The sequence below is a fragment of the Leptodactylus fuscus genome, chromosome 11 (assembly GCF_031893055.1).
Source record: "Leptodactylus fuscus isolate aLepFus1 chromosome 11, aLepFus1.hap2, whole genome shotgun sequence".
NCBI lineage: Eukaryota > Metazoa > Chordata > Amphibia > Anura > Leptodactylidae > Leptodactylus > Leptodactylus fuscus.
In genome coordinates, this window is record NC_134275.1 from 20,134,535 (window position 1) to 20,150,948 (window position 16,414).

A 16,414-nucleotide genomic window follows, 5' to 3' on the forward strand; every position below is an offset into this window, starting at 1 on the left:
TCATCCTGTTCTCTTTCCAATAATAATTTCACACTCCGAATGATCCAGAACTTCCACTCACCCCTCCCCAGATTAATCTCTGAACTATTGCTATGCTGTACATGGCTACATTTCTTGTTATGAGATTCTTGTCATGAAATAAACACCTTCAAGGCCAGATGGTTCTCTTGTTAGTTTCCCCTCCACTGGTGACCTCACAAGCAGTAGAGAAGGCTACAAAATGGATGAAAACAATGGAAATGACATCTGTCGTCCAGCTGTGAGTTTGTGTATCTGCAACACGGACATATGTTTTTGAGATTTGTTCTATGGAACAAACAAGGTGTCTTGTTGTTCTAACTTTACGTTCTAATTTTTTGACAACATTGTGAAGGTTCAAACTGTTCAAAGATCATCGTTGTAGTTATTACATTCAGGATCCGGGATGTAAAAATCTGCCTTGGTTCCATTCTGCTGAGCTATGAAGTGTAAGATACAAAGTCGGAGATGTTTTCAGTGTTAAAGGGGACCTGTTGCCGCTCCTGACATCTCCGTTTTGGAAAATACTTGTATTCCTCATAAAATAATAATTCCAAAGCGTCCTTTCTTATGACTCTGGGTTGTGTCGTAACTCGGCTATTCCTTCTAGAAATTTAAGAAGAACTGAACTGGGTGTTACCATTCCCCTTGTCGGTGTAATAACCAGCTGTCAATTTACACGGAAATTTCTAGTAGGAATAAGAGATAAACAGTATAATGCAGAGCTATAAGAAATCATGTTCCAGAATTGCTAAAACAGAGACCGGACATTGAACACAAAAATTCTATCGTAAATTATGTTATTGATCATTTACTTGGGGTGAATTTGATTTTCTAATAAAAATTTGTAGTTACAGTAATATTTATATATTAGGAATTTGCATTTACTTGGCCAATATGGGAAGGGAGATACCATTCCCCTTTATAGTTCTCCCTGCAGTCATTGACATAATGTACAGATGTGCCCACTCTTAACTTAACTCGAATTTAGTTGATGCCCAGTCAATACAATATCATGGCACGCTACCAAAATGGCTCATAAGAGGCTACAATTTGCAGCGCACGGACACAATATTAAAAGGGCTACTCTGATGATCGATTGTTTGTCGTAGGTTCTACATAAACATCAGCTGTTATCAGGGTTGTGGTGTTGGAAAAGCCAAGCCACCGTCTCCTCTATTATTTCAAAGCCCGACTCTGACTCATTCATAAATAGATTATGGGGATAACGTCCATCCTTAGGGAGAGACCACCTTTTCAGGTGTGTGGGAACTTATACAGCCATAGTTGCTCCACTGCAAGGGAACATGGGAAGAATATGCAAATCTGTCTCCCAAGATGTAAACAGGGATACAGTGCCTCTGTTATGCTGCCCTCTATGGGAAGCACCCTGAACATCATGCCCGACTTTCCCAGAAGTCAGAAACTGTGCCGTCCGTAGCTGAGAAATTGATTTGGTTATAACCCCGCATTATGCAGTAAAGACTTCTGGGAAAGTTGGTCATGATGTTCAGGGTGTTTCCCATAGAGGGCAGCATAACAGAGCCACCGTCTCCCTGTTTACATCTTAGGAGACAGATTTGCATATTCTTCCCATCATTCATAAATGGCAGCTATGGTCACTCAGAAGAAGGAAAACAGTCTTTAACTCAGTAAAAATCTAGTGATTAAATTGCTGTAAAAATAAATATTTAACAAGCTCTGCATCTCATTTTTGATGTTGCCCCACCTTTCCTGAGCAATCATTGGTGCTAGTTTTGGGCCCTGATCTGCTATTTAGGTTCTGTACCATCAGAAGAAGCAGACAAGGGGTGTGATTGTGAGCTCTGACATTGGCTGCCTCTGATTGGAGCTCTGAATAACACCCCTTGCCTGACACCGCCTTTCTGACATTACAGAGATCAGGCATCAAAGCTACCTTCATTTGCTGCTCAGGAATGGTGGGGGCTAGAGAGAAAATTCCAACTGCGCTGAAATCAATGGAGCAGCCACTATTTACATATGTTAAAAAATTGGTGGAGGTGATGAAAGGTTCTCTATAAGGACTCCTATTTCTCAATATAACAATTCTACACAATGTCATTGTTTACAAACAATAGTCTTGAACAGCAACAATATACACCATCTCTGGGTGGTTGCACCTAGACACATGTAGGGTAGTTAGCCTATCAATCTGTGATAACGTATCATGAAACCATGACATTTTTAGATACGCATATCTGAACATGTCCAGCCAAGAGGACAGGCAAGGAAGGAAATATATGTATTACATGTGAGTGGACTGCCCTAGGTATGTCCTTATAGGTAATTCTCGTCATGGTGATTTTTTTTATTATTATTATTTTTAATAATCTGCGTTGGATTTAGAAACAGTTAATTGCATTCGTTTCAGCCGCTCGTAACATAAAGGATTTCATATAAATAAATGAAACGTTCCCTTCTTGCTCCGGAGACCTCCTTCCATACGTCCATGGCCTTTCCCGTGTTCAGTTTGATTATTTGTTCTCTCTGCTGTCTATCTGTGGCGGCAAGGGAGACAAAAATCAATGTTTTCATTTTTGTAAGACAATCAAGTGTTTTGAGATGAAACAGAAGTGTCCTGAGATAACCCCGAACGAAGACAATGCATACCATAAGTTTTTCCCATGTAATTAAAAAAACGATGCTCTTTCCCACTGAGAAGACAGGAATCGTTCTCATTGTTTAAACTAAGGCTCCATACAACCCCATTACTTATTGGATCCTGTTTATTTGATCCTCTTTCATTTAACTCTATGGAATGTGATATCTTTGAAATCCATTGATATCAAGAAGTGCAACCTATGTGCCAATGTATGTCGTGCCAGAATATAAGAAATATATATGGACGCTTATCTGTGTATGAGATACGCGCTGCAGAAAAATTACTCGGTCTTGCAAAGTTCTTCGATAATTCTCACTTGGGAAAACGTTAAAAGATAGGATCCAACAAAAGCAAAATAGTGATAATATAATACTAGCAAGGGAGGATGTTAGCGGTGAGCTCCGCCAAAGGAAGCTTGGTTCTTGCTGAAAAACTAGTAATAATAAGAAAATTTCATGAAAAAGTATAGCGTGCAGTTCAACACTGGGATACATTGTGGCTGAAAAGTATTCCCTTTGGGCTTCTTCTTGTTTTACTGTGTAACAACATTGGCCATAGTTAAGATTTCAGATACCTATCCACGGAAAAATACAACAATAACATCCTAAGGTTATCCCGTGATATTGTCTACTAGGTCGTCTATTAGGATGCCTGCACATAGCATAATGCCCCGCTATACTGAGAAAATACATGTCCTGTATAGTTAAGACCAGTGGCGTAACTAGGAATGGTGGGGCCCAGTGGCAAACTTTTGACATGCCCCCCCCCCGACCGACACCAACGCCGAAGACCTCGACCGACCCCCTCCTACGCATTCCTGCACGTTCTATTATGCTCCATAGTGGTCCCTGCACACAGTATTATCCCCAATAGTGGCCCCTGCACACAGTACTATCCCCCATAGTGGCCCCTGCACACAGTATTATCCCCAATAGTGGCCTCTGCACACAGTATTATCCCCCATAGTGGCCCCTGCACACAGTATTATGTCCCTTAGTGGCCCCTGCACACTGTATTATCCCCCATAGTGGCCCCTGCACACAGTATTATGCCCCATAGTGGCCTCTGCACACAGTATTATGCCGCATAGTGGCCCCTGCACACAGTATTATATCCCATAGTAGCCCCTGCACACAGTAATATGCCCCATAGTGGCCCCTGCACACAGTATTATCCCCAACAGTGGCCCCTGCAAACAGTATTATCCCCCATAGTGGCCCCTGTACACAGTATTATGCCCCATAGTGGCCCCTGCACACAGTATTATCCCCCATAGTGTCCCCTGCACACAGTATAATGTCCCCGGCTCCTACGCTGTCTTCTCCGCTGCCGTCCCTCATCAATGACGTCGGACGTCACATGACCCGGGACGCAGGTCGGGTTCATGTGATGTCAGAAAGGACATCAGGAAGGAGGCCTGGCAGGATCGTGGAGAGGTAAGTAACAGTGTTTTTTATGTTTCTTACCTCTCCCGGTCCGCCAATCATTATACTCGGGGGTCCGAAAAGACCCCCGAGTATAATGATAGCAGCGGTAGTGGCTGTCACCGGGCTCCTAATGTCCCGGGCCCTGTGGCAGCTGCCTCTGCTGCTATGGCGGTAGTTATGCCACTGGTTAAGACATAACAAGTGAAAAAGTGACTTAGGGATACGATAAAAAATAGAAAAAAGATGTAAAAACATCAGAAAATAGTAAACAAGCTCATTTGTGCCGATTATTTATGTGCTGAGAATGGCACAAATTACTTAACATGTCAAAACAAAGACAAATGTGGATCATTCTTCTGGTCCGTATGGTCGCAATTAGTTGTCTCTTTAATTGGTTAACTCATTTATTAATAACATTTTAGTGGTTATACTCTGTTTCTTGTATTCTGGCAGCCTCTAGTCATAAGGGCTTGGATTTTATAGGGTTTGTCTTGGATTTTAAGAAAATTGTCTAAAAGCAGACAATGGTAAAAATCATTACTTACATAGCACCTTGAGATTAAATGATAGACAAGTATGGTATATGATCTCACCTATCTTTAAAATGAGCCCCCTCAACCCCTGTGTTTCGCTACTATGGCCAGACTGTAAGGAAACAGGGGCCACACGGTGGCTCAGTGGGTAGCACTGCAGTTTTGCAGCGCTGGAGTCCTTGTGTTCAAATACTGCCAAGGGCAAAAAAAAAACATCTGCAAGGAGTTTGTATGTTCTCCCCGTGTTTGCATGGATTTCCATTACATATTTCAAAGACATACTAAGAGGGAAAAATGTGCATTGTGAGCTCTATGTGGGGCTCACAATCTACATTTAAAAAAAAACTGTAAGGAAACAGCGTAGCTTTGAGCTACACTGTTTCTTTTTCTAATGTAAATTGTGAGCCCTATACAAGGATCACAATGTACTTTTTTTTTTCCTATCAGTATGTCTTTGTAGAATGGGAGGAAAGCCACGCCAATCCGGGGAGAACATACAAACTCCTTGCAGATGTTGCTCCTGGCAGGATTCAAACTCAGGACTCCAGCTCTGCAAGGCTGCAGTGCTAACCACTGAGCCACCATCATGCCCCCACTGTTTCTTTACTACCATAGTTATGTAAATAGCGTAAAACAGCTCTACATAACTTATAGTCTAGGCAGTGAGGTTTCAGCCGGGGAACTAATTTTAGAAATAGGTGCCCCTCTGGCAACAACATCTATTTTTGGCTATGGCTTACTTGGGGATATAATTCGATATTAGTAAAATATAATTGTGGCCAGTATAAAGATATCCAATATTGTATTATGACGTGAACATGGAGGGATTCGTCAAGGCTAGGGACTATTCCGGTTGTCATATCCCCCACTCATGGTGAACCATAGGCTTTGTCCTAAATTAGTTGAATCCTCTGGCAAACCTTGTGCCCATACTGAGGCTTGTAGTTGACATTGATGTCACTCATGAAAGCCAGACAACTGGTGTAAATGATAATAAACTGGACAATGGCCCTACCCATAGCTCTCTAAACCAGGTGGCAAGGGTTGGATAAACTCGTGAACTGCAAAAAATTTTGTCACAAGTGGCCTTTAAAAACCAGGAGTTTGCAACTTTTTATCCCAGGGGCTTAATACGTTGTCACTAGAGATGAGCGAACAGTAAAATGTTCGAGATTCGATATTCATTTCGAGTAGCCCCTCAATATTCGACTACTCGAATCGAATATCAAACCCCATTATAGTCTATGGGGGGAAAATGCTCGTTTCAGGGGTAGGCAACGTTCAATCAAATTATACTTACCAAGTCCACGAGTGAGGGTTGGGCTGGATCCTCCGACAAGTCTTCTCCGTGCAGCTTCCTCGCGGCATCTTCTGGCTCTGAATTCACTCTGCCAGGCATCGGGCCTGGGCAGAGCCGACTGCGCATGCCCGCACTACAAGCGGGCATGCGCAGTCGGCTCTGCCCAGGCCCGATGCCCAGCAGAGTGAATGAAGAGCTGGAAGACGCCGCGGGGACGCTGCAAGGAGAAGACTTCTAAAGGTAGGAGAAGAACCAGTGTTGATTGGCCGACTGTATAGCATTCGGCCAATCAATGCTGGTTCTGCATCGAACTTTTACATTCGAATAGCGAGTGGTACTCAATCGAGTACGAGTATTTTGAATACCATAGTATTGGATCGAATACCTACTCGATCGAGTACTACTCGCTCATCTCTAGTTGTCACCAAAACAACATGGTGGACAGTCACATTAAGGATTAGTCTCCATTGTATACAGGACTTGTTTGCTTGCCTATAGAGTTGTCCCTACATATTAGGAGACATTCGCTCCCTCAATCCATTCTTATTCACAAACCTTTCTCAGACTTAATGGAAAGTAATGTAATACATGATGTATGATTCGTAAATGTTACATTACAACCTAGAAATTCTCTTTGATGTGCTGTTCGCTAAAAACGACCTCTGAAGATTCACGTCCACCTAAGTCTAATATCTCATAATTGAAGTAACTGCGCTCGATCTGTCATGTATTCCCTGGATAAATCAGGAATAATATTCTACTATTAATGGATGCAGTCCCCGTAATAAATATTTACTTACACAACTGGATTTCAAGTAGTCTGTCAATTTTTATAAATTCATGTCAAATTTTTGCTCCGATTTCTCTACATATATTCAAATAGAATAGCAGCAAAGGATATAATATAATATATGATATAAAATACATAACAGAACGATGCGTGAGGAATACGCATGTAGAGCAGGAAGCTAAAATAATATATCAAGTCCCCCTGAAAGAGAGGTGTACTGTATTATAACCGGGTTACTGTATGACTGTATTCTAACAGCTGCACATTGTGGTTACATTCTACAATGGCCAGAACACACAAATAGTTAGCTTAGTCTAAATTCTCAGAAGTGCCTTTACATCATAAAGCCTTTGCACCTTTGAGTAGGAATGTGCCAAAAATGTAGAAAACACAGAAATGTGATTTTGTAACCATCTAAGAGTCCTCTGTACGACGTCCAAGCCAAACTGTTTCCATAACAAAGCCTTAACATTAGGTCTGATTGATGGAGTTGCGTTACTTTGTTTCATTCACACAGAACTCCTTGGAGACATGAAATAGGCCTTTTTCTGGTTGCGATTAGCATTAGGTGGTAATATTGTCTTCTCGCCAGGGCAGGAACAAATTTGGTGGCAACTCCTAGGCAAAAAAAAATCTGTGATAGTGCCACCACCACTTCTGGGTCCCAGACCCCACCTGACCAAATATCTTAGTCACGTATAGAGGAATGGAGAAGCGCAATAAATAACTCCAAGAAACTCAATGCATACCAGTCACTGCAAAGGGACTACACCATGGCCACCTACCTGGAGAAGATAACCCATCCCCAAACACAGACAGACCCTGAGCCGGTACAGACTGAGCGCCCACAACCTAGAGACGGGGCAACACAGACAGATTTACAAGCTACAGGAGAACAGATTGTGCCAGCACTGTGACCAGGGGGTCCTAGAAGATTAAGCTCACTTCCTGCTACACTGCACCAAATACTCAGCAGTGAGGGCCATCTACTTCCAAAGACTCTCTGCTCACATCCTGGATTTCACCTCTGTAGATGAGAAGAGAAAACTCTCAATCCTACTGGGAGAGGAGGAATCCACTGTGGCGATCGCTGCCCAATACGTGTCCACCTGGAACCAACTGAGGGGAAGATGAAACCCCATGGACTGTTATACGCCATTACTGCCCCCTCTAATCCATCCACCTCCTTACATCCAAACCCAACCCCCCTCCTAATTACTCATCCAGCCCCATACGCCCCAGGCAGACACCCCCATCCCCGCTATATCAACCACTCTCTTTGCTTTGGCAATGCCAATTGTATATTTGGACATGCCAATAAAGCTCTTTTGATTTGAATTGATTTGATTATAGAAGTGATGCCCATTGAGGTGTATAGCCCTTTCCACTGAAGCTTGTAGGTATCCTACAGATAGCCTAGTCAGAGATTCCAGACACAAGCATGGTCACGTCCATTCCTTGTAGGCTGAATACCATCAGATAGGTGGTGGTGGAGGTGTCAGGACACAGGCCTAATGTGTGTCTTAGTAGATGGGTGTGTCATGGGTTCGTCTTACTGGAAAGGGGCTCAAGAAATATGTTGCAATACCAGTGCAAATTGTCCCATCCTATGCTCCGCCCAGTTTGACAAGCCCCATCTATTTGTTGATGCAAACTTGCCAGAGTTCTGGTGCACTCAGTAAATCCACCCCAACAAGAGGCCTAGTTCATCCTTTTTCTGCATGTTGCATTGCAATTATAGTGAATTATTTCTTTATGCCTTATATTATCAGTGCAACATGTCGGCAAGAAGTTTAATAAGGAATAATTTATGTAGGCCAATGTCTGGCTACAACAGTTGGGACAGGGGTATTACCAGTTTACAAAGACATTGCGTTAGCATATGCCATCACTTTATGATCGGTGGAGGAATGACCTTTGGGACCCCTACCGATCCTGAGAATGAAGGGAATACATCACTGGTTTAGTGCTGCTTTCCCTGAAAGTATTCCCTGCACAGCAGATGACTAAGTTGCTATGCAGGTAATAACAGTAAGGGGACTAAGGACTAAACCACTGCTGCATTCCTAAATTCTTAGGAACTGTGAAGGTCACAAAGGTCAGACCCCCTTGAATCACAAAGGCTTATCCTGGCCTTAATGCCCATGCCCATGTGGTTTTTTAGTGCACATGGGTTCATACAATGACATAGACTGTCTCAATTTGTAGTCTTTCCAAGCAGTTTATGTATCTGATGGATTTTTTTTAGTAGTTTTTTTTTACACAACTATTATTTTAGTGGCATTTGAATCTTAGTCTACTTAGACACAGCAGCTCACCCCAAAACCAAAATCTGTGCTTCATTACATATCTCAAATAATCTAAATATATGTAGAGTGAGAAGATTAAAGCTACAGATTCCTGACTTATGTGTGGTCCAGGCAGCGCCGCACCTCCCATGAGGCGACCTGAAGCGACCACTTCAGGCGGCGCTATGCCAGGGCCCCAAGGAGGGCAGCATTTTTGCTTACCTAAGCCAGTCCAGGACAAGCTTAGCTTGGCTTAGCACCGAGCGGTGGATTGGGGAAGCCACTGAAGCAGCGCTGCTCCAGCAGCCTCCCCTCACGCTCAGGCAGAGAGCAGGTCCTCTCCGTGCCTGCTCTCTGCCTGCAAATGCCGCTAACCTCGCCCCCTTCACCTAGCCCCCTCCGCTCTGCCCCCTCCTCCCGGGGGGGGGGGGGGGTGGCTTTCTGTCATTCGCCTCGGGCGGTGAAAGGGGCAGGTTCACCCCTGGGTCCAGGGTGGGTCTGGAATAGGTTTCAGCCCCAGGTGTGGGTCCTTAGGCTGTTGACTGGCCCATAAAAGAATGCAGAGCCTGCACTTCAGGGCAGATCTTGGGAGGAGAGGAAGTGCCTTGGGATACGGTCCAGTGTTTTTTTTGGCTGATTCGTGTGGCTGTTAGTAAGCCACATGTACAGTTAGTATTTTCTGTTTAGTTAGCGCTCAGACGAGCAGGATTTTGTTCGACATTATTTTGCCTGAAGTTATGGCTCTATTTTGTTTTGCTCCTTTCTGTGCCGGAAGTTAAGGTTTATTTATTTTGCTGTTTTTCTTAAATAAACCACTTTGCTGTGGAACCTTAGCAAAACCTTGGCAGATAGAAAAGCCACTGTATATTGTGAAAGCTTTATTATAAATGTCATCCATTCATTTAACAGGTGTGTCAAACTAAAGTGATGAAGTTGAATCCTACTGTGTCTCAATATGCTTGGTATCCGTGCAGAGCAACCTCTGATGTCACAAACCTATGGTTAAAGGTAAATCTCTTTGATCAATTGTATGGTCTGTAATAATTGTGTATATAAAGTGTTTAACTGGAAATAATGGTCAAGAATTTTGGGATTAGTGACAAGTAAAGCCTTGGCCACATTCCTTATTAGTACATATGGAATCCATAAAGGTATGGTTGTCCATACTGAAAATGGAGATAGTATGAGAAATACACGTAATGCAGCGTTCACATTCACCTTGACCTGTCTGCTGTGATTCCACCTAAATCCCCGGAAAACTGCATAGTTTTGTTTCATACTCTTGCACGTGATAGTAATTATCTACCATTCCTTTCTTTTCTCTGCAGGCCCATTTTTCTCACTATGTAGTTGTTGCCGCAGTTGTTGTGCACCTGGTGACCGATGGGACATCTTACAGTTACCAGAAGCCAGAGACCATCAGCGTTCATCTCATTGATGTCAAAGAACAAATGCACGATCTTGGTAAAATCATCAGCATTACATTTTTATCTTATCTCTAAATACCATTTTAATTGTCTGAGAGGATCTTTCTCCACCTCCGTCAACTTCAAGTCTTTGTATCCTTCAGTAGATTCTGATCTGCTGATTCTGAGCACTTGGAATTTTTTCTGCCATTCTTAAGCAATCGTTCCTGTTAAGTTTCAGCACCCAGTATCTCATCTGTCAAGTGGGAAGGCCTGTGCTGGAGCATACAGATCGAGACCACCCACGTAACAGTATAGAGCCTAGTTAGCATATTGGCTCCTGAAACCATCAGACATGATTGATCGGGAATAGTGGGAACTAGAGAAAAAATCCCATCTGCTCCAGAATTGGTTGAGCCTATTGAAGGATGGTGGTAGTGGTAGAGTCAATGGAGGACGTGAAAGGTCTTTGTTTTAATGGGATTTCCATTTTTCTGTTCCATTGTGGCATCAAAGACATGCAAATCCCGATCCGGATGGATCCATCATATGACAGATGTGAATAGATCCTAATGCAGTTCATTACTTTGATGGAAGAAAAGTCTTGTATTCAGGATTTTTTTGTCAATGACTTTTGACAGAATCTGCATCAAAGCCTTCTAATGAAACCTCTGATGTAGAAACCAGTGATGCACCTAAAACTATAATTTCACCATCTATTGCCCATGTGAAGTATACTTACTAGAGATGAGCGAGTAGTATTCGATCGAGTATGTATTCGATCGAATACTACGGTATTCAAAATACTCGTACCAGCATTGATTGGCCGAATGCTATACAGTCGGCCAATCAACGCTGGTTCTTCTCCTACCTTTAGAAGTCTTCTCCGTGCAGCTTCCCCGCGGCGTCTTCCGGCTCTGAATTCACTCTGCCAGGCATCGGGCCTGGGCAGAGCCTACGGCGCATGCCCGCTTGTAGTGCGGACACGCGCAGTCGGCTCTGCCCAGGCCCAATGCCTGGCAGAGTGAATTCAGAGCTGGAAGTTGCCGTGGGGACACTGCAAGGAGAAGACTTCTCGGAGGATCCAGCCCGACCCTCACTCGTGGACTTGGTAAGTGTAATTTGATCAAACGGTGCCTACCCCTGAAACGAGCATTTTCCCCCATAGATTATAATGGGGTTCGATATTCAATTCGAGTAGTCGAATATTGAGGGGCTGCTCGAAACGAATATCGAACCTCGAACATTTTACTGTTCGCTCATCTCTAATACTTACCTGTTGCCCTCCCAGCTGTTGTGTCCTTGTTTCAGAGATCAGTTCAAAATGTGACAGGTTAAAAAAGGGCACATTTTAAAAAGTTGAAAATTTGTGGCAATTTTTTTTTTTAAAAATGTGTCTTCTCCATCAAAAAACAAAGCTATAACACCACAGTAAATTACACAATTGTATGGCTGCTTATAGGGCTTCTCCCACCACCCTAACTATATTTCAATTTAGAGTCCATTTAAAGTTAGACATTTTTGAAATGTAAATAATTTTAAAAATTTGCAGAGTTTTAAAAAAGTTGGGAAAGTAGTCTTTTAGGCTTGGTTCACATCTGCAATCGGGAAGTCCGAACGGGGACCCCACGAATGGAATACCGAACGCATTGGCTAGCGGTGAGCTTATGAAAGCAAACGGACCCCATAGATTATAATGGGGTCCGTGTGCTTTAGGTGCGGTATTCGTACGGAACATGCAGACAGAAAAGTGCTTTCCTGTAGACTCGTGCGGAAAACGCACTGACCCCATTATAGTCTATGGGGTCTGTGTGCTTTCACTGCTCACCGCTTGTCAATGCGTTCGGTATTCCATTCCGGGGGTCCTCATGCGGACTTCCCGAACGGAGTACCAAGCGCAGATTTTAACTATACAAAGAGGGTTGCACATACTCTACTTTTCCTTTAACTGGCAGGATTCTCTGTGTGCTCCATCTTCAGCCATCTCCATGGTACAGTAGTCATCCCACCTAGGACAAGCAGTGGTAGTACAGGAAGGCAGGAGAGTTAGGGCTAAGAACTGCACCATAGAGATGACTGAGCTGGAAGACGTGAGAAGCTTAAACTGTAGATGATAGCTCTGGACCTACTGCAAGGTACGTTGTAGAATAAGTTGATTTCACCTTTCTGCAGAAATCTAGTCCGTATTCTTAGTGACCATTTTTATGCAGACTAGCAAATTTTGTTATAATTTATTTTTTTTAAACCCATTTACCCTTTTCTCAGGTTCCCCACCATTTTTTAAAGAATTCTAAGCCTTTAGGTTAAAAATTGTCAAAAATTGTCCCGTTCCGACAAAATATTAAAATATTGGATGAGCCATTTAGTTTATCAATATGGTATATTCAGTACTTTTACTGTTGTTGAAACCAGACATCCTTTACTTATAGGGTTAGACTGGATCAGACTCAGTAATATAATCCCAGATGTCCATTAAAAAACAACCCCATTGGGAGTAGGACTTGGAGCCAATCACTTTCTAATATTACTCATGTCCTATTCCAAATTCCATTCTGTCTTTTTGACAGTCCATGCGACTATTCACTGTTTAACCTCTCGAGAGTTCATCGTTATACCTTTAAATAGGATGTTAATTGTTTGATAATACAGTCGTAATGATTTTATATACAACACGTTGGTTTAGGCTTCTTTGATTAATTTCTTTTGTAATGGTAATTTTTCGTGTTTTCCTCATGGCAGGTGTTCATATTCTTAGCTGCCGCAATAATCCTTTGGTGATTCCAGTGATGCATGATCTCAGTCAGCCTTTCTACCACAGTAAAGCTGTCCTCATAAGCTTTTCGTCCAATTTGGTGGCCATCTCTGGGGTGGCTTTGAGGTCTTTCCATGACTTTGACCCAATCAAAATTAGCAGCTGCCAAAGAGGAGAGATTTACAGCGCCATTGAACAGAGGTGAGTAGGTGATCAATTTTACTTTGATGATAAACTTATTTAATAATTGTTTGTAGACCGCATTATAGGGATGTCTTTAATGACGTCCCTATAATGTAGTAGATTAAAGGGGTTTCCAGGCCTTATAATGGATGATCTAGCCTTAGGATGAAGTTCGTGGAAAACAAGAACCATAGGTTCGTGACAGGAGAAAGGTCCTCGCTCACGGGGGATGGAATGACACAAGAACTGGAATATCTAATATGGAGTATTTTTATTGAGGTAGATATTGAGGTATTGAGCCAGGTGCAAATGTGCAGGTCATGTCGGACCAGATGCAATCGGCAAGGGGTTTGTTCGGGTGAACGATTACAAGTCATCTTATTCATTTGAATAGGATTGGGCTGCGATCAGACCATGTGACTGATAAACATGATCTATGAACTGCCGCTGCCACTTCAAACAGCTGATCCACAGGGGTTTTGGGTGCCTTGTGCCGCTGGTAGGACGACAGGGAACGAAGGATTATGAAGATAATCTTGTTTCCCTTAGTCCTAACAGCGGCACAAGACTTCCTCATATTGTGCTGCTGGTAGGACGACAGGGAACTCCATTTAGATTCGAAGATAACAGTGTTACCCAATAAGATGACAGTGGATTGCAGTGTGGATTACATATAGTATTTTTTTTTAAAAAAAAACATAATTTAGGGAACTGACTTTGTAAAGCTAGTTGACTTCCTTTATGTCCTCCTATTCCTCAATACCCCATTTCCTTGTTATAAAACACTATATTCAGATACCTAAACTTGACCACACTGTGCCCTTCACATGGTTTCTGTAAGTAGCACTCTGTAGATCCGATCAGGGGCATCGCTCCCCCATACCTCTACGTACAGTACTTTTTATTATATATCAATGCTTTCTTTTATTTATTTTTTTAATTTTTCTTTTAATGTAGATTGTGAGCCCCATATAGGGATCACAATGTAAATTTTTTTCCCTATCAGTATGTCTTTGTAGAATGGGAGGAAACTCACTCAAACACGGGGAGAACATACAAACTCCTTGCACATGTTGTTCCTGGCAGGATACAAACCCAGGACTCCACCGCTGCCAGGGTGCAGTGCTAACCACTGAGCCACCGTGTTGCCCCCTCATTGCTTTCTTTTATACACACTGAAGAGAAGGAGAAGGGATAAAAAATAAAGCTTATTTTTTACGTTTATGCTTATTTTGCTGCAATAACGTCTAACCTTCTGATATACATGGTTGTGAAATATTTGGCTTAACATGTTATCTAAGATCATCAGTGTTGTAAGAAGAGTGAATACCATTCAGGATACAACTTTCATAATGAATTACAGAATTTTGGTTGGTATTTTGCCATATTTCTAGGTAGTAGGGCCTTTTTAATAACTTTATAGGAACGCATATCAATGTTGACGTTGTGTTCTGTACTTTGTTTCTTAAAATGTACATATGGCCTGTCTTAAGAAAACAATTTCCTCAATGAAAATTCTTCCAAGTCTTTGGCAGTTTTTCATAGAATGAATTCAGATCCCACAGTCACTATGGCTCTCTTTCATATTGGACAAGTATTATAACATGTTAGGAATATCAAAAGTTAAAAGTTTGGGTTATGGAGATATGGAGGAGGCAAAAAATATTAAAATGTTAAATTGAATGTTAAAAAAGTATTTGTCTTCTATCCAAAGGACAGAGGACAAATACCTGATTGTGGTTGTCTGACTGCTGAGATCCCCACCGACCCTGAGTAAGGGGGTCCTTTACCTCTGCCGCACATTTAGCCTCACCGGCATCCATCTGAATGTAGACGTGACTGGTGGTGGATAAAGCTCTTGTTCAGTTCAATAGGATCATGGCAAGCACAGGCTTTTTTCCTACTTACATCTTGGAAAACAGATTTGCATATTTTTCCCATCTGCTGCAGTGCAACCACTAATCCTCTGTTTAGGTTATATTTTATGGGGGTCACTATGGCTAGTTCTATTATGGCCGCACTTATACTAAAGTTACAACTTAGCTTATGTCACAAGCCCAAAATATGACCAACTGCAGTCTTGGAGATGCTATAGGTTGAGAAACATTGACCTGAAAGAGTGGTTTGGTGAAAAAAACATACATTTTTTAGCAGACTCCATGCATGCACCATAAAAATGATTACTTTTTTCATGAACTAACCTGGTTGTTCCAACGTGTTTTAGTTTTAGAGATAGATAGATAGATAGATAGATAGATAGATAGATGATAGATAGATAGATAGATAGATAGATAGATGATAGATAGATAGATAGATAGATAATAGATAGATGATAGATAGATAGATAGATAGATAGATAGATAGATAGATAGATAGATAGATGATAGATAGATAGATGATAGATAGATAGGAGATAGATAGATAGATAGATAGATAGATAGATAATAGATAGATGATAGATAGATAGGAGATAGATAGATAGATAGATAGATAGATAGATAGATAGATAGATAGATAGATAGATAGATAGATAGATAGGAGATAGATGATAGATAGATAGATAATAGATAGATGATAGATAGATAGATAGATAGATAGATAGATAGATAGATAGATAGATAGGAGATAGATAGATAGATAGATAGATAGATAGATAGATAGGAGATAGATAGATAGATAGATAGATAGATAGGAGATAGATAGATAGATAGATAGATAGATAGATAGATAGATAAAGTCGATATCATTACTAAAAAGTGAGTTTCTATTCTCTGTCTGTCCAGGCAGGAACTTTAGTCCTTTTGCTCAGAGACATGTCTGGAGGGCAGTAACATGCCACTGAAGCATTCACATGAAGCTGGCAAGGCTTTCACTCTCGGACGTTCAGCTGCCGCGGCCAGTTTTTTTTTATGTATTTCCTATTTATTAGGCTGTGCTCTGCAAATGCTGTGTTTTTCCTACAATGTTATTTTTGTTGGAAATTATTCTTTCATACACCAATAATTAAGGACAGGAACGGCTTGACTTTGGAGTCGGTGAGCACACGATTGTGCGTATTTTAGACCAGCCTGTAGTTTGCTTTGTAAAGGATGTG

The 16,414-nt window shown here is 41.8% G+C and overlaps 1 protein-coding gene across 2 annotated transcripts in view; it reads left to right on the top strand.

Annotated features, from left to right (window-relative positions):
• Positions 1-16,414, top strand: part of PAPPA (pappalysin 1) — a 220,270-nt gene that overhangs the window by 154,520 nt on the left and 49,336 nt on the right. For both annotated transcript variants that reach the window (XR_012711848.1, XM_075260062.1), the window contains exons 11-13: positions 9,889-9,987; positions 10,308-10,443; positions 13,125-13,338. Coding sequence is in view for 1 of the 2 variants with exons in the window: in XM_075260062.1 (XP_075116163.1) it covers positions 9,889-9,987; positions 10,308-10,443; positions 13,125-13,338 (449 nt within the window). In the remaining variant the exon portion in view is untranslated. The remainder of the gene's footprint in view (positions 1-9,888; positions 9,988-10,307; positions 10,444-13,124; positions 13,339-16,414) is intronic.